The sequence below is a fragment of the Physeter macrocephalus genome, chromosome 21 (genome assembly GCF_002837175.3).
Source record: "Physeter macrocephalus isolate SW-GA chromosome 21, ASM283717v5, whole genome shotgun sequence".
Lineage (NCBI taxonomy): Eukaryota > Metazoa > Chordata > Mammalia > Artiodactyla > Physeteridae > Physeter > Physeter macrocephalus.
Window position 1 is genome coordinate 15,545,667 of NC_041234.1, and position 19,339 is coordinate 15,565,005.

A 19,339-nucleotide genomic window follows, 5' to 3' on the forward strand; every position below is an offset into this window, starting at 1 on the left:
GGTAGGATGGGAATAAAACACAGACCTACTAGAGCATGGACTTGAGGATATGGGGAGGGGGAAGGGTAAGCTGTGACGAAGTGAGAGAGTGGCATGGACATATATACACTACCAAATGTAAAATAGATAGCTAGTGGGACGCAGCCGCACAGCACAGGGAGATCAGCTCTGTGCTTTGTGACCACCTAGAGGGGTGGGATAGGGAGGGTGGGAGGGAGGGAGATGCAAGAGGGAAGAGATATGGGAACATATGTATATGTATAACTGACTGATTCACTTTGTTGTAAAGCAGAAAATAACACATCATTGTAAAACACTTATACTCCAATAAAGATGTTAAAAAAAGAAGAAAAAAAAAGGTCACGAAGAACCTAGGGGTAAGACGGGAATAAAGACACAGACCTACTAGAGAATGGACTTGAGGATATGGGGAGGGGGAAGTGTAAGCTGTGACGAAGTGAGAGAGTGGCATGGACATATATACACTACCAAATGTAAAACAGATAGCTAGAGGGAAGCAGCCGCAGAGCACAGGGAGATCAGCTCTGTGCTTTGTGACCACCTAGAGGGGTGGGATAGGGAGGGTGGGAGGGAGGGAGATGCAAGAGGGAAGAGATATGGGAACATATGTATAACTGATTCACTTTGTTATAAAGCAAAAACTAACACACCATTGTAAAGCAATTATACTCCATATAAAGATGTTAAAAAAAAGATGCAAAAAAATTTTTTTTTTTAAATTTCAGTGTTTGTGTTTTCTTTTTTCTTTGTAAGAATTCTTTTTAGGAATATTGACCCGATACAAGGGAAAACAAGGGAGGAAGAGAAAGAGTATTCAAGAGTCTGGGCAACAGAATCAACCTGCTGGGTTTGAATCCTGACTTGATCACTTACTAGTTATGTGACAAATGGTAAAGTTAATTATGCTCTCTATGCCTCAGTTTTCCCCTTTATTAAATGGGTATATTAACAGTATTTACGTTGAAAGTTTATTATGAGGATTGATTTATAATATGCAGGAAAAACACTTAGAGTGGTGCCTGGCATACCCAAAGCATTAAATAAGTATTGGTTAGAATCACCATCATTAATACTACTACTACTACTACTTACTACTACGGCTATTTTTTTAAAAATATTTATTTATTTATTTGTGTTAGTTGCAGCACGTGGGATCTAATTCCCTGACCAGAAATCGAACCTGGGCCCCCTCCACTGGGAGCACAGAGCCTTAGCCACTGGACCACCAGGGAAGCCCCCTACTGCTGCTATTTTTAAATGAACATACTACAGCCACCACAGGGTGAGCCTCTACTGAAGGAAAGAAAGGGACCCACTGTTTTATAAACATTGTCTATACCGCTGCACCTCTAAAAGTCTCCCTTTAATTTAGAAGATAAATGTGAGTATGTAGACCTACAATTAAAATTTTAAAGTTGAGTATTGTTTAAGTTTTCTTATAAAATGTGTTTTGGGATATTCACCTACAAGTGAATTTCAGGCGTGTTTCAGGTGAACTCGATTTAAACAATTTTAATGGCCCTGACTCAAAGGAGCATCATAAAAAGCAATGCAGAGTAATGAAGAGGCATCTCCCCAGGAAGTCTTGATTGGCCATTGTCTTGCAGTTTGATCTTAAAGTCATTAACCTTTTGAGTTCCAGTTTTGTTGTATGTAAAATTGGATGGCATTACTTAGGCTGCTTATTATGCCTCACATTTGTTATGAGGTCAAAATCAAAATCAAATTGCTTGTGTGAAATACAATTCATATTTTATGGCAAGACAAGAAAAATTTAAATATAAAAATTCTTCTCTGCCCTTTGGCCATGTCTCTACCTGCACTGTACATTGTGTACCCGCATTATGCGTCGACCAAACCTCCCCCATCAGCAGGAATACCTGCTCAACCATAACAAGCAGCATTCTCCCAGCATCAACAAAACAACTCCTTAAAAGATAACATTCCTTCCTTTTTTTTTTAACATTCCTTCTTGATCTTGGAAGGGGTCACATGACCCACCATGATTATGCTTAGATCTGGATTATATAAGCTGTCAATAATACGTCATTTGATGTATAGCCCTCTGTCTCAAAAAACTTATATAACTGTGCCTTGACTTCTGACAAGTGGAACAGTTCTCAGAGCTTTCTGAGATGCTCTTCCCAGGTCATAATCTTCAAATTTGGCTCAAATAAAAATTTCCATTTCTTTCTTAGGTCGACTGATTAATTTTTCATCAACACTTGGAAATTTATAAAACAGGATCTTAATATATTTACAGATAAAAAGTTCTACATATTGGGTTTTCTCCTTTTGCCTTAGATACGGTTTGTGTACATGAACTAAGAGATTCATTTTAAAAAATTAGCTCTGTGAGCTAACAGCTAAGAGCTTATTAGTTCTTAGACCCATTCCCTGCCCCTCTCCTACTCTACTCAGTATTGCAGATGGACTAACCACTTTAGGGGATCAGCAAATCCCAGGATTTCTTGCTAGCTGGCTTCTAGATGGTTAGGCCAGTGAGAGACCCAGAGGAAGGCTGAAACTAGAGTATATCTCTCCCTCTCTCTATGCGGGCAATATCTTCTTTGTGTCTCTATTTCCCACTGGACAGACCCTCTCTCTGTAGTTTCAGTACCTGCTGTGCAGCCCACACAGTGGTCAAGTTAGCACCAGATGGCTCTGGCTTCTGGGCTTCGGTGACACGCGTTGTCTCTCCAGCCCTCGAAGTAGTAACAGCTTCCCGGTGTCACTAAACTCTGAGTTGCCTCACTATCTCCTGTTGGACATCTCAGCTCCTTCATTAGCCATGGAACCAGTCCTCTGTATTTAAATTCCCACTGCTTGAAACATTTTGTGTGGTTTCTAAACTGCACCCTGATGATACAAACTGGAAGAAATCTCACAAGAAATGACCCTACCTATAATTACACAGGGGCAATTTAACATCAAGCATACATTTCATGAAATATCAGATTTTACCTCTTGCATCCTTCTCTCCAGCCTCAGAGCAAGAGGTGACTCTTGTGCTCAAGGACACCCCTCCTCCTCCTCCTCCTCCATGTACTCCCTTCTCTGTGTCTTTTCAACCTCTTGCCTTTCTGCAAGGTCTTTCCCTACAACTTTCAACCATGAGTCTCTCGCCCATCGTTAAACAACAAAACCTGCATCGTTTTCTTTCCTTTCACAGTTAAGCTCCTCAGAAGGCAAATACTCACTCATTGCCTCAACTTGATTACATTCCTGCCACTTTATAATTCATCAAAATCAGGCTTCTGCCATCACCACCTCACTAAAACTATTCTGAAAGAAGTCACTCTGGCAAATCGGATTATTGACCTCAATTCTTTACCCCACCTTGTATCCATGCCCTTTGCTATGTAACTTTGAATTTCCTGCTACAAAGGGCAGTTTACTTCCCTGCCCTTGACAATGAGCTTGGCCATATGACTTGTTTTGCCTAATTCTAGTGAGATGTTAATAGAAGTGACACAAGCAGAGGCTTAAAACATGCTTCTGCAGTGGGGCTGGCTCTTTTTCGCTTCTGCCATTATCATGAGACAAACGTGTCCTGGGCTAGCCTGCTCATCCTTGGAGAAGGATGAGTGACGTGTGGAGGAGAGCTACCCCAATCAACCTGCAGTGTGAAGCAGTGCCACCCTAGACGAGCTGCAAACTCACGAAGAAATAAATGCTTATTATTGTTTGCCACTGGCATTTTGAAGTTGCTTGTCATGCAGCATTTTTGTGAAAATACTTAACTGATTCAGTCACCAATGGTCAATGTCCGTGGAAAGTTTTAGGTTCTCATTTACTTGATTTGTGTGCAGCAACTGGTGCTATTGACTGCTCTGTCCTTGAGGCTCTATCTTTCCTTGGTCCCCTCTCTTTGGGTGACCTCTATATACTCTTAAGGTTCAAGTGTTTCTTTTTCTGCCTGTCCCGTAAATGTTGGTGTTCCCCAAGGTTCTGTCCCTAGCTTAACCTTCTCCCTCTGCAGTGCAAGTGGATCCTCAACTGGAAGAAGAGGCAGAGAGCACACCCATATAGAAGTTGTACCACATTTTTCCCTTATATCCAAATCTTCTACCTCCATTGCCACTGCCTTAACTTAAGCCCTCATCGACTCTTACTTGGACTCTGCAATAACCTTTTTATTGGCTCCTTCCCTCTACTCTAGACCTTCCATAGCTGCTCAAGGGACCTTTCTGAAATGCAAATATAACAACATTATTCCTCTGTAAAACCTTTCAATGGCTCCCTGTTACCTACAAGACAAAGTCCAAACCTCTCTCCTTGGATTACAAGGCCCTCAAATATATGATCCTTACATAAATATCCACTTTGACCTTTCGTTATCTCCTTTCCTCTTACCCAGTCCCATAACTGCCCATACAAAAACCCTGAAAGGTTAAGTGACTTGTTGAAGGTGACATAGCTTGACAGTGAAAGAGGCATCACAAAAATGCAGGTTTCTTGGCTTCAATATGCAGGGTTCAATCTACTTAAAGGAGATATGCTTCCACATAAAAGAATTTAAGGAGGATGGTTGGATTTATTATAATTGAATTTTGAAGAATATAAAATAGTCTCCTTGATGATTATAGCATGAATGGAAAATTACTGTATATAATAAAGTAAGACATTGCTAAACAAAGACAGCAGAAAAAAATACATATTTGGTTTATTTTAAAAAATCACTAAACAGTTTACTCCTAAGTATAAATTAATGTTCTATACATATTTATTGGGAAAAAGAAATACAATTTCTTTCTTGCTTGTGTGAATTAAAATGACCTAGAAAACCTCTTTATGGATATATAATAGAAATGTTAAAATATCTGTAAGGAAGCTATTTCAAAAGTAAAGCCTCTCACCATAAACTTCAAGACCCATCTATTAAACCTCTAACATTACCAAGCAACTCTGTTTCAGAAGGTAACACTATACTGGGGATACTATTTGAGAAAACGGCCCTCATTTTCCAGCTTACTGGAAATGATTAATCTTTTCAATAGCTTTGAGGACTACATACCAAAGTTGCTACTTTTTTGTCCTTTCAACAATGACTACAAGCTGAGAGCAGGCTAGTAAATGTGTTATCGGCCAACCCATTAGAGTTCCATTATTTTCTGTCTTACATGACTTCATGTAATGAATTTTTATAATTAAACTAATGGCATACAATTTATTTTCCCCCCTCTTTACTTTTCAGGCCCCCTTTCTCTTCCAGCTTCTTTGGAGTAAGTTTTATACAAAAAGAACAGAGGAGAGCCCTCCAAGTGCTTCATTACCTTAATTTCATTATGACATTTTGGAAAGCATTCTCTTTATCTGGGCTCGCTTTTTAATTTGCTGACTTTATTAAAAGACTTAAGCAGTGTTGTAATTAACAAATCACCCAGCTACCCCAGGCATCTAAGAGAAGTCTAGTTGAGAGGCCGTGGACATGGTTGGATGGAAATGATTCCAGAGAGAAAGCCAGAAGATAGATCCCCAGAAAGTCGCATTTTCTCGGCTATTTTCAAATCCCATGAGCCTACTGCAGTAGACTACATTATTGTTCACAGACATTCGGTGCCTTTTTCATACCAGAGGATTACACAGCTGTACCCCCGCTGAATTAGGGATGATAACATAACTGATTTTGGCTACACGTCACTTCCAGGCAGATGGTTTAAGAGCCAGTGGCATCATTCATTATGTTTCTTGACTCTCTGATCAGAGAAGTATGTATCAAGATGCAGCTCCCATTAGCTGCACTCCCTGAATAACTAAGCTAAGTAGAATGCCCTTGTGAATCTAGAGCGGACATGTAACATGAATAAAACATAAACTTTGTGTTGTCTCTAGATTTGGGGATAGTTTGTTACTGTGGCATAACTTAGCCTATTCTGACTGACATACCTACTCAAGTATGACCCTAGTGCATATGAAGTGGTATCTCATTGTGGTTTTCATTTGTATTTTCCTAATAATGACTGATGTTGATCATCACTTCATGTGCTTATTAGCCACTTGTATACTTTCTTTGAAGAAATGTTTATTAGGGCTTCCCTGGTGGCGCAGTGGTTGAGAGTCTGCCTGCCGATGCAGGGGACACGGGTTCGTGCCCCAGTCCAGGAAGATCCCACATGACGTGGAGCGGCTGGGCCCGTGAGCCATGGCCACTGAGCCTGCACGTCCGGACCCTGTGCTCCGCAACGGGAGAGGCCACAGCAGTGAGAGGCCCGCGTACCACAAAAAAAAAAAAAAAAAAAGAAATGTCTATTAAAATCCTTTGCTGATTTATAATTGAGTCTTTCTTGTTCTTACTGAGTTATGAGTTCTTTACCTATTCTGCATACAAGTCTCTTATCAGATATATGATTTGCAAATATTTTCTCCCATTCTGTGGGTTGTCTTTTTACTCTCTTTATGATATTGCTTGCAGCACAAAAGTTTTTAATTTTGATGAAGTCCAAGTTATGTATTTTTTCTCTTGTCACTTTGGCTTTTGGTGTCATGTCTAAGAAAACACTGCTTAACTCATTCTACTCCTATGTTGTCTTATAAGAGTTCTAATATTCTAGTTCTTATATCTAGCTCTAAGATCCATTTTTGAATTAATTTTTTGTATGGTGTGAGGTAAGGTCAAACTTCATGATTTTGTATGTGGACATTTAGTTATGCAAGCATGAACTTTTGAAAAAATATTCTTTTCCCTTTGAATTGTCTAGGTACTCTTGCCAACAATCAATTAACCATAAATGCAAGGATTTAGTTCTGAACTTTCAATTTTGTTTCATTGATCTATATGTTTACCTTGATGTCAGTTCCACACTGTTTGGTTACTGTGGCATTCTATTAAGTTTTGAAATTAGGAACTGTGTGTCCTCCAACTTTGTGCTTTTTTCAAGGTTGCTTTGGCTATTCTTTGTCCCTTGCATTTCAGTATGAATTTTAGGATCTACCTGTCGATTTCTACAGAAAAACTAGTGAGAATTTTGATAAGAATTGCATAGACTCTGTAGGTCAATTTGGGAATATTGCTATCTTAACAATATTGTTTTGTTTTGTTTTGTTTTGCAGTACACGGGCCTCTCACTGTTGTGGCCTCTCCCGTTGCGGAGCACAGGCTCCGGATGCACAGGCTCAGCGGCCATGGCTCATGGGCCTAGCCGCTCCACGGCATGTGGGATCCTCCCAGACCGGGGCACAAACCCGTGTCCCCCGCATCGGCAGGAGGACTCTCAACCACTGCGCCACCAGGGAAGCCCAATATTAAGTTTTTTGATCTGGGAATATGGCATGCTTTTCCAATTACTTAAATCTTCTTTAAATTCTTTCAGCATTGTAGTTGTCAATGGAAAAGTGTTGCATTTTTCTTATGCCTAATTATTTTATTTTTTTGTTGCTATTATAAATGGAAAAATTTTCTGAATTTCATTGTTCAGATTATTCATTGCTAGTATATAAAAAAATAATTGATTTTTGTATTTTGATCTTGGATCCTGCAAATTTGCTGAATTACATTTTTAGTGTATCCCTTAGGATCATCTATATACAAGATTATGTCAACTGCAAATAGATATAGTTTTACTTCTTCCTTTCCAATCTGGATGATTTTTATCTATTTCTTCTTGCCTATTTTCCCATCCTGAACTGCCAGTACTGTGGTAAATAGAAGTGGTGAGAGCAGACACCTTTATCTTGTTCCTGATCTCAGGGGAAAATATTCAGTCCGTGAGTCTGTTTCTGTTTTGCAAATACATTCATTTGTAATATTTTTTAGATTCCACATATAAGTAATACACACTATCTGTCTTTCTCTGTCTGGCTTATTTCACTACGTATAATATTCTCTAGGTCCATCCACACTGCTACAAGTGGCAGAATTTCATTCTTTTTCATGACTAATATTTCATTGTATGTATGTGTGTGTGTGTGTGTGTGTGTGTGTGTATATATATATATACCACATCTTCTTTATACATTCATCTGTTGATGGGCATTTGGGTTGCTTCCATATCTTGGTAATTATAATTAGCACTGCTATGAATACTGGGGTGCATGTATCTTTTCAAATTAGTGTTTTCATTTTTTCCAGATATGTACACAGGAGTGGAATTGCTGGATCATATGGTAGTTCTACTTTTAGTTTTTTGAGGAACCTCCATACTGTTTTCCATTGTGGCTGCACCTATTTACATACCCACCAAAAGTGTACAAAGGGCTTCCTTTTTCTTCACATCCTTGTCAGCACTGGTTATTTGTAGATCTTTTGATGATAGCCATTCTGACAGGTGTGAGGTACTATCTCACTGCTGTTTTGATTTTCATGTCTCTAATAATTAGCAAATGTGCCTTTTCATGTGCCTATTGGCCATCAGAATGTTTTCTTTGGAAAAATGTCTACTCGGGTCTTCTTCCCATTTTTTGATTGGGTTGTTTGTTTTCTGATACTAAGCTGTATGAGCTGTTTGTATATTTTGGAGATTAATCCCTTGTCAGTAGCATCATTTGCAAATATTTTCTCCCAGTCTGTAGGTTGTCTTTTCATTTTGTTGATGGTTTCCTTTGCTGTGCAAGAGCCTTTAAGTTTAATTAGGTCCCACTTGCTTATTTTCACTTTTATTTCTTTTGCCTTAGGAGAGAGATCCAAAAATAATGTTGCTATGATTTATGTCAAATAGTGTTCTGCCTATATTCTCCTCTAGGAGTTTTATGGTTTCAGGTCTTACATTTAGGTCTTTAATCCATTTTGAGTTTACTTTTGTATATGGTGTGAGGAAATATTCTAATCTCATTCTTTTACATGTAGCTATCCAGTTTTCCCAGCACCACTTGTTGAAGAGACTGTCTTTTCTCCATTGTATACTTTAGCTTCCTTTGGTATACATTAATTAACCATAGGTGTATGTGTTTATTTCTGGGCTCTCTGTTATGTTCCATTTATATATGTGTCTGTTTGTGCCAATGCCATGCAGTTTTGATTACTGTAGTCCGAGAGGGTGATACTTCCAGCTTTTTTCTTTTTTCTAAAGATTGCTTTGGCAATTTGGGGTCTTTTATGGTTTCATATGAATTTTAGGATTATTTGTTCTAGTTTTGTGAAAAATGTCATGGGTATTTTGATAGGGGTAGCATTAAATCTGTAGATTGCTTTGGGTAGTATGGCCATTTTAACAATATTAATTCTTCCAATCCAAGAGCACGAAATATCTTTCCATTTCTTTGCATCATCTTCAATTTCCTTCATCAGAGTATAGGTCTTTCACATCTTTGGTTAAGTTTATTCCAAGGTATTTTATTCTTTTTTGATGTGATTTTAAACAGGATTTTTTTTTTTACTTTCTCTTTCTGATACTTCATTATTAGTGTATAGAAAAGCAACAGACTTCTGCATATTAATCTTGTATCCTGCAAATTTGCTGAATTCATTTATTAGTTCTACTAGTTTTGGGGTGGAGACTTTAGGGTTTTCAATGTAAAGCATAATGTTATCTGCAAATAGTGATAGTTTTACTTCTTTCATTTCAATTTGGATGCCTTTTATTTCTTTTTCTTGCCTGATTGCTGTGGCTAACACTGCCAATACTTGTTAAATAGAAGTGGTGACAGTAGGCTTCCTTGTCTTATTCCTGAATTTAGAGGAAAGGCTTTCAGCTTTTCACTACTGAGTATGATGTTAGCTGTGGCTTTGTCATAAATGGCCTTTATTATGTTGAGATATGTTCCCTCTACACTCACTTTGTTGAGAGTTTTTGTTTGTTTGTTTTTATCATGAACGGATGTTGAATATTGTCAAATGCTTTTTCTGCATCTACTGAGGTGATCATGTGTTCTTTTATCTTTCCTTTTGTTTTGTGGTATATTATATTGATTTGCAAATACTGAACCATCCTTGATCCAACTTGATCATGATGTATGATCCTTTTTATACATTGATGGATTTGGTTTGCTAATATTTTGTTGAGGTTTTTGCATTTATATGCATCAAAGATATTGGCCTATAATTTTCATTTCTTTTTTTTTTTGTAGTGTCTTTGTCTGGTTTTCATACTAGGGTAATGGTAGCCTCATAGAATGAATTTTGGACTGTTCTGTCCTCTTCAATTTTTTGGAATAGTTTGAGGATAGGTTTAAGTTCTTTATATGTTTGGTAGAATTCTCCTGTGAAGCTGTCTGGTCTTGGACTATTCTATGCTAAGAGGTTTTTTTTTTTTTTTTTTTTTTTTTTTTACTAGAAAATCAATTTCACTACTAGTGATTGGTCTGTTCAAATTGGCTGTTTCTTCTTGATTCATTCCTGGCAGGTTGTATGTTTCTAGAAAATTGTCCATTTTCTTCTAGGTTGTCCAATTTGTTGGTGTATATCTGTTCGTAGTATTCTCTTAAGATTTTTTGTATCTCTCTAGTATTGGTTGTTATTTCTCTTCTTTCATTTCTTCTTTTGTTTATTTGAGTCTTCTCTCTTTTCTTCTTGGTGAGCCTGGCTAAAAGTTTATCAATTTTGTTTATCTTTTCAAAAAACTAGCTCTTGGTTTCATTGATCTTTTCTATTTTTTTGTTTTATTTTGTTTCTATTTTATTTATTTCCTCTCCTATATTTATTATTTCCTTCATTCTGCTGACTTTGGGCTTTGTTTGTTCTTTTTCTAATTCCTTTAGGTGGTATGTTAGGTTGCTCCCTTGAGATTTTTCTTTTTTCTTGAGGAAGGCCTGCAGCATTATAAACTTCCCTCTTAGTATGGCTTTTGCTGCATCCCATAGATTTTGGAGTTTTGTGTTTCCATTTTCATTTGTCTTGAGGTATTTTCTGATTTTCCCTTTAATTTCTTCATTGACCTATTACTTTTTTAGTAGCCTATTGTTTAGTCTCCACGTTTGTTCCTTTCTCATTTTTCTTTCTGTTATTAATTTCTAGTTTCATACTGTTGTGGTCAGAAAACATGCTCAATACAAGTTCTATTCTCTTCCTCTGGTAGCTGTAAGACTATTAATTTTTAAGGCTACTGTGTAGCTGGGAGAAACTGATGGGAATAGGCCAAGTTAAAAAGCCTCAAACCCTGCTGTTCTTAGTGAAGTTCAGTAGTTTACATATTGTTGCCAACCTCTGGTTAATTTCCAGAGTTTAGAAAAGGCAATTTTAACAATTTTGCAATTTGCCGCTTTTATGGAGGAGTGGATTTACAGAGTTGCCACATTATATTTTCAAGCATGGAATTAGTTCAAGTGTGAAAAGGAAATAAGGCAAAATACGGTACAATCAGACCATAATGCTATCCAAGTCTTTGTGACTCTGCATTAAATATTTATATACTATAGCAGTACCTGGAAAACCACCCATTATTTTTCCTGTGCTCTATCAGTGATGTAGGAAGCACTCTGTTTGTGTGCTTTGAGAAATTTAATAGCTTCATACATACTTTGGGAGGAAAAGGACTATCAGGTTATTGATTCTTTCTTCTTAATCATGTGGGATCTTTAGGGGAGAACAAAAGGGAATAAAGAAACTACATGAAAAAATGGCAGGTCCTAGGAAGCAGTTTTCTGGTAATGTTTTTCATTACCGTATCAGAAATCCAAACCTCAAACTACCAGGGCGGGTCAATTTGCTGATTTAATTTTGTGCTCATCCAAAAAGTAAATAAAATGTGTGAAAGGAGAATTTAGCTTCCATTACTGTATATATCTTTTTGGTAGATAAGGATACTATCTAATGCCACCCATCCCCTCAAATAATTAAAATGACAAGGCTCTACTTTCATATTTGGAAAAAAAAAAGTTCTGATTAGTTTCTTTCCTGGTAAAATAATATGCAATCCTCAAACAGCTATCAGATTTACTACATATAACAAGTTCAACTTTTAAAATTAATTACATGATTACAGTGTATCTACATTTCAATTTCCCTAAAGAATGTCTTCAAAACACAGATATTTTGCAGCCTTGGAAACTTTATTTAATAATTTGATAAATTATTGGGTTTCTCACCTCAGATAGTTTTAAGTATTATATAGCTAAATCAGCTAGGCTCAAATAAGATTTCACTTCTCTATTGAATTCATGTACTCTTAGCTCAGCCAAGCACAAAACAGCTAATGCCGTCACGTTTGAAAAGCTTTTATGCTGAATTTGACACAAAAGCAATCACAAGAGAGACAAAAAAAGGAATTTCTCTTTCAAAAGCTGAAAGGGGAAAAAAATAAGTGAAAATTCTGAGCCTGGGTAAATCTCTCCTGACACTGGAAAAGAAAGTTTAAAATCATCAAGAAATAATTTTTCCAAAGAATCCACTGCCAAGTTTGGACCAATCTTAATAGCCTGGGAAACAGGTTGTGAAATAAACGAAGATTCTGCCAAATAAAAGAAATCCCATGATGACCATTGCTGGCAGTTTTAGGTGCCAAAGGCATACCATCTTACCTCTTATGAAAGTTAAATGGCATCATCTCTCATAGTATTCTGCCAGAGCCTTTTGGCAGACATTTTGATTAGGATGGAAATCCTGTATGATTCCCCCTAATATCTGCCTTTCTATCTCAAAAGAGCATTATTGTTCTACTAGGGCCATGTAGAAGAGCAAATGAAGCCATGCAGTTAACAAAATCAACTACTTACTCAACTTATGTTTTTGTTTCCAAAAATTTAAGGGTTATATAGAAAAGAAAGAAACTAAACATACATTATGGGCATCATTTAATGATCTACTCATTAATTATTGACACGATGGGCTATCTACAGTCTATTATTTTGCCAATACTTACTGTTGCTATCTCCTTCCACCTTGTCTATGCTTTCAAGATGGAGTTTTCCCAGATGCCATCTCAGATTTGAGTTCTACTTTGTGAAGGGGCTGTTGTTATTCCAATGTTTTCTCCACTATTTTTTCTAACCAAGAGTGGAGGTTTTCTAAATGTCTAATTAGTAGGGAAATGGTGAAAGATGGAACTTAATGAAATATTATAATTAAAAATGATAATTACTAAAAGTTATGTAGCAACATATATATTTCTATAATACTAACTTTAAAATCAGAATTCAAAATTTTATCTACATTATGAAGACAATTAAAAATATGTAGATAAGAAATGGAAGAGAGGGGAATTCCCTGGCAGTCCAGTGGTTAGGGCTCCATGCTCTCACTGTCGAGGGCTTGGGTTCAATCCCTTGTCAGGGAACTAAGATCCCTTAAGCCGTGTGGTGCGGCCAAAAAAAAAAAAAAAAAAAGAAAAGAAATGGAAGAGATTATAGACAGAGGTTAGCAATTATGAATCATGAAAATATCAGAATTATGAGTGATTTTTTTCTTCAGCTCAGGTATGGTGACTGGTTTAAGTTTTCAAAGAGTGTAACGGTGCTGGTGGTTGGCTTTGAAACCATTTCATTGTGACAGTGAGGGCAGTCATCAGCAATGCTGTTCCAAAGGAGGCTGGCTGCTGTAATCACAGCTCTTCAACTCTACAGAGACAGCCTGATGACTGCCTTACGAGGATCACCAGCTCTCTTGTTAACCATAGACACATAGACTAAGAAAGAAATCATGGAGCAAGGAGATCCTTGTCAAATTAACCACTGTCTAATGTGTCTATTTTCAAGCTTTCTTCCTCAAATAAAATTGTAAGTGATAAGCCAGCTAATATCATTCAGGAATGATAACACATTAGACATAAAGGCAGTCCTCCACTTTATAAGGCTCCCTGACTTTTATAAGAATTAAACATTGTAGTTTCATTAAAAATGGCATACAATTTGCAATTATCTTTTTAGTTTTTCACAGTAAAACAAAATATGAAAACTTCTCCCTGGTATACTGTTTCACTGCTTTCATTTTCCACCTGTTGGCTCATCAGTAATATAATCTTATTTGTCAGTTCACAACTACAATGGTCTCCCTTTCTGATTCTCACGGTGTTTTCTTGATTTGTTTTAGCCACACAGACAAGGGTTAAGGAGGAAATCTGTGAGGTCATTTACAAAAGAGGGAGGAGATATGGGGATATATGTATATGTACAGCTGATTCACTTTGTTACAAAGCACAAACTAACACACCATTGTAAAGCAATTATACTCCAATAAAGATGTTAAAAAATAGTAATTGCTATGCATTCGTATCCCAACTCTGCTGCTTTTAAAGAGGAGTTACTGAACTTCTCTAGGCTTTCAATTTACTTATCTGTAAAGAGGGAACAATAATAGTACTTTTCATGGAAAGTTTTTGGGAGGATGAAATAAGCCAATATATGTGAAGTGGTTAGCACAGTTTTTGACAAATAGCCAAGTACTCACTAAATGTTAGTATTAGGGTTAGTATTACTTTTAGTTTTAGCATATGTCATTTAGGAAATGGACAGGAAAATTATAGCTTTAGTCTCTTTATTTATGTTAGGAACTTACACTGAAGTTACAGCAATATATATCACTAAATTCCTAAACATATAACACAAACAAAGCATAAGTTTCCAAAGATAATAGCTGAGCCATTTTTAAGATGCAGTTTTAGATGGACTATTCAAAAGCAAATTTTTATTTCAAAAGTTTGACAAGCATAGCAATTATAATACAATCTTGTCTTTGTTTTAGGTTTCCAAAACACCTTACTTATTTTGATGAAAAAATTGTTTTGTTTTCTCCTTTCATATTTTCTTTTGCAACTCTTTCTGTCTCTTATTTAAAGCTCCTTGCTTTTCCAAAAGCTATTAAACCCAAATCATTCTTGCCATCACTTTAGGATTCTTGTATGTTTTAAGAGTATTTCTCAATTGCCAAATTTCAGAGTCTTCGTGCCCTGATCAACTCTGTCTCTATATGCCTCTCATCTCTCCTTTCCCTCATCTAACTCAAGGGTACAATCCAAATTCTTTTTCCCTGGTAATTCCTCCTGACCAGTTAACCACTTTGTTCTGTGATCCACTAGATTCATAGACCCTAAATTTTTGAGAGGAAAAAAGAAATAGCATAACATACTGAGTATGTGATGGATAAGACCAGAACCCTCAAGAATAACCACATGGATTCTATGTTTCACATAGTCTAGTGAAAAACTGGAAAAACCATCATTAGAAATTCCTAATTCATCTACGCTCATCAAAGGGAGAAAATCTTAGTGGTAAAAAGTATCTTGTGAAAGAGAGAATTTTTATTCATCTAGATGTTGTCTCCAACAAAGGTACTGATAAGTTTGTAAAATCCTATGTGGCTTTCTAACATTCTTGTCATGTAATAAAAATCCTGTCCTCATTGCTGCTCAGACCCTTTGGAAAACTAGCTATGACAAGGACTGGCTAAAAGCTCACTAGTTCATTATTCCCATTTATTCTTCCTGAAATTAAACTGGGAACAAGTTCTGGTCAATGGGTTTTGGGTGGAAGTGATGTCCATAATCTCGAGGCCTGGCCATAATACCCCATATCTTGACCACATTCTCCCTTACTCTTCTGCGGTGACTTTGGGCAGCCATGATTTTAAAATTATAGTTTGATAAAATTAGAAAAGTTTGGACCCCCAAGTCACCATTTAGGGGAGAGCTCCCAAGAAGCGTTCTTTGACCTCTATTGAACTATGACACAACCAAGGAATTAATCACCATTGTATTCAGCTACTGAGATTTCAGGGTTTATTTTTCAAATAAACCTAGTGTAAATAAATATGCTATGTGGCTTAGCATAGTCTAAATAATGATTAATTTAGAAATGGGAGCCACTCCATGCAAGAAAACTATATGGCTTTTTTCTCAGATGACATAGGTAATTTGAGATTCAAATACTTGTTTAGCAGAAGGCCTTTTCCTACCAGAAAAAAACCCTATAGAGTGTTTTCATCAATGTGATCAAGTTCTCACTATGTCACTTCTCTGCTTAAAATCCCCTAAGGACTACCCATTGTTTAGCATTTAAGGTCTTTCCTATAAATATGAGGTTTGAAAGGATTCAATATTTCCTAGACCTATATTTATAGGTCTGACCTATAAATATGAGGTTTGAAAGGATTCAATATTTATAAAGTACCATGCATGGTGCTTGATAAGACATAGTCAAACAAATTTTATTTCCATTCCTTTTTCTGTTTCATTTATCCTGAAGAGTTCTAGATTATTAAGTGGAAAAATATATGACGAAGTTTGTGCGGGTGGGGGGGGAGAGGAAGAAGAAAAAAAGGAAGAGAAAGAAGGGAAGTTGGGCTGGAGGTCAGAAAATGGGAGGAGAAAATGGGAGGAGAAAGTGAGAGTACACCTTATCCCTACCTTATTCTCATATCCACCCTTCCCTTCTCCATTCAGTGCCCTCAAATAAAGTAGGAAGGAGTAGACCTGTTACTTTTTCTAAGAAGGAATTAAGTCCATCTGATTGACTTCATGATACTACAGAAGTACGTGCAACAATTCTGAAGTGATCTTAAAAGATGATGCAATGTGAAAACCAGACCATTGTATCTAATTTATTAAACAAAATTAATTTTAACATTGATATTACCCATCAATTTTCCTCTAATCTCTACTTTACTTTGACTGCAAAGACTACTGTTCATTTCAGCTTGTTTTCTTTTAATAAATTAACATTAAAAATCAGTAGATTTTAATCCATGGTATAATTTTATGCAGCATATTGTATTTTCAGAACATATCTTTGATACTAACCTTGGTTTCTGTGATTTTCCTTTGGATTGCATCCATTGTGTAGGGACCCTCCTTCCATGACTCAAGTTTGGCTCTGGCCTGCCCCAAGACCTGCTGAGCTTCTTCCTTAGCTTCCAGCCATTGCGTTGAATCTTTTAACATTTCATTCAACTGTTGCCTCCGGTTCTGAAGGTGTTCCTGTACTTCATCCCACTGACTCTGAATTCTTTCAACTGGAAGAGAAGAAAAAATGAATATATGGGAGTAAATGCTAGTCTGGAGGAGATATTTGAAATTTAACATCCAAATATTATCTCACATTTTATATTACTTAAAAAAGAAATTGCTCATTGTGTTATAGCTAGGATGATAGACAATGGAATTTCTTACTTTTTTCAAAGGCAAACATAAGTTTTTGTTAAACCAACTTCCTGAAGGTGATCTAGAACATCAATAGTACATGTGAAAATTTAACTGTGTCTATTCCTTTTTTTTTTAGCTTTAAAAGCAGGATAAAACATTTATTAACATAGTACATTAACACAATTGTATAACTGAATGCAAGACCTTTTCACATAACACCCCCTAAAGCATCTCAAGCACTACATGTCTAAAACAGAACCTATAGAAAAGGAACTATTTCTTTCTAAAAAAAGAGCCTGTTACTTATTTTCTCTTCCTCGGTCACTGTGCCAACATGTTGACTAACCTGATTTTTCTCATTTCCTAACTGTGCAAATGTCATAACCATTTACTCGGCCCCAAATAGGACATACCTAAATCATACGCCTTCTTTTCCGTTTCAACCACACAAACAAGTTCCCCTGAATCTATCTTTTCATGCTCTTCCTAGTGCTGTAGTTCACATCTTAATTTCCATTTTTATCTAGGATGTTGCTACAATCTTCAAACTAATCTCTTTTTTTTTGAATTGCAGAAGTTTATTTATTTTTTTATAGAGCAGGTTCTTATGCATTTTATTTCCCTTTTTTTTTTTTTTTTTTGCGGTACACAGGCCTCTCACTGTTGTGGCCTCTCCCGTTGCAGAGCACAGGCTCCAGACGCGCAGGCTCAGTGGCCATGGCTCACAGGCCCAGCCGCTCTGCGACACGTGGGATCTTCCTGGACCGGGGCACGAACCCATGTCCCCTGCATCATCAGGCGGACTCTCAACCACTGCGCCACCAGGGAAGCCCTATGCATTTTATATATATTAGTGTACGTATGTCAATCCCAATCTCCCAATTCATCACACCACCACCACTCCCCTCCCCACCACTTTCCTCGCTTGGTGTCCATACGTTTGTTCTCTACATCTGTGTCTCTATTTCTGCCCTGCAAACCGGTTCAACTGTACCATTTTTCTAGGTTCCACATATATGCATTAATATACGATATTTGTTTATCTTTTTCTGATTTACTTCACGCTGTATGACAGTCTTTAGATCCATCCACATCCTACAAATGACCCAATTTTGTTCCTTACTACGGCTGAGTAATATTCCATTGTACACATGTACCACATCTTCTTTATCCACTCGTCTGTTGATGGGCATTTAGGTTGCTTACATGACCTGGCTATTGTAAATAGTGCTGAAATGAACATTGGGGTGCATGTGTCTTCTTGAATCACGTTTTTTTCTGGGTATATACCCAGTAGTGGGATTGCTGGGTCATATGGTAATTCTATTTTTGGTTTTTAAAGGAACCTCCATACTGTTCTCCATAGTGGCTCTACCAATTTAGATTCCCACCAACAGTGCAAGAGGGTTCCCTTTCTCCACACCCTCCCCAGCATTTGTTGTTTGTAGATTTTCTGATGATGCCCATTCTAACTGGTGTGAGGTGATACCTCATTGTAGTTTTGATTTGCATTTATCTAATAATCAGTGATGTTGAGCAGCTTTGCAAGTGCTTCTTAGCCATCTCTATGTCTTCTTTGGAGAAATGTCTATTTAGGTCTTCTGCCCATTTTTGTATTGGGTTGTTTGTTTTTTAATATTGAGCTGCATGAGCTGTTTATATATTTTGGAAATTAATCCTTTGTCCGTTGATTCATTTGCAAATATTTTCTCCCATTCTGAGGGTTGTCTTTTCATCTTGTTTGTAGTTTCCTTTGCTTTGCAAAAGCTCTTAAGTTTCATTAGGTCCCATTTGTTTATTTTTGTTTTTATTTCCATTACTCTAGGAGGTGGGTCAAAAAAGATCTTGCTGTGATTTAGATCAAAGAGTGCTCTTCCTATGTTTTCCTCTAAGAGTATTATAGTGTCCGGTTTTGCATGTAGGTTTCTAATGCCTTTTGAGTTTATTTTTGTGTATGGGGTTAGGGTGTGTTCTAATTTCATTCTTTTAAATGTAGCGGTCCAGTTTTCCCAGCACCACTTATTGAAGAGGCTGTCTTTTCTCCATTGTATATGCTTGCCTCCTTTGTCATAGATTAGCTGACCATAGGTGTGTGGGGTGAGCTCTGGGTTTTCTATCCTGTTCCATTGATCTATATTTCTGTTTCTGTGCCAGTACCATATTGTCTTGATTACTGTAGCTTTGTAGCATAGCCGGAAGTCAGGCAGTCTGATTCCTCCAACTCTGTTTTTTCTCCCTCAAGACTGCTTTGGCTATTCGTGGTCTTTGGTGTCTCCATACAAATTTTAAGATTTTTTGTTCTAGTTCTGTAAAATATGCCATTGGTATTTTGATAGGGATTGCATTGAATCTGTAGATTGCTTTGGGTAGTA

General features: G+C 36.9%; 1 protein-coding gene across 15 annotated transcripts in view; it reads right to left on the minus strand.

Annotated features, from left to right (window-relative positions):
* DMD (dystrophin) overlaps window positions 1-19,339 on the minus strand; it is a 2,398,628-nt gene that overhangs the window by 560,111 nt on the left and 1,819,178 nt on the right. For all 15 annotated transcript variants that reach the window (XM_055081921.1, XM_055081920.1, XM_028482834.2 and 12 more), the window contains one exon: window positions 16,626-16,837. In XM_055081921.1, coding sequence (XP_054937896.1) covers window positions 16,626-16,837 — 212 coding nt within the window. The remainder of the gene's footprint in view (window positions 1-16,625; window positions 16,838-19,339) is intronic.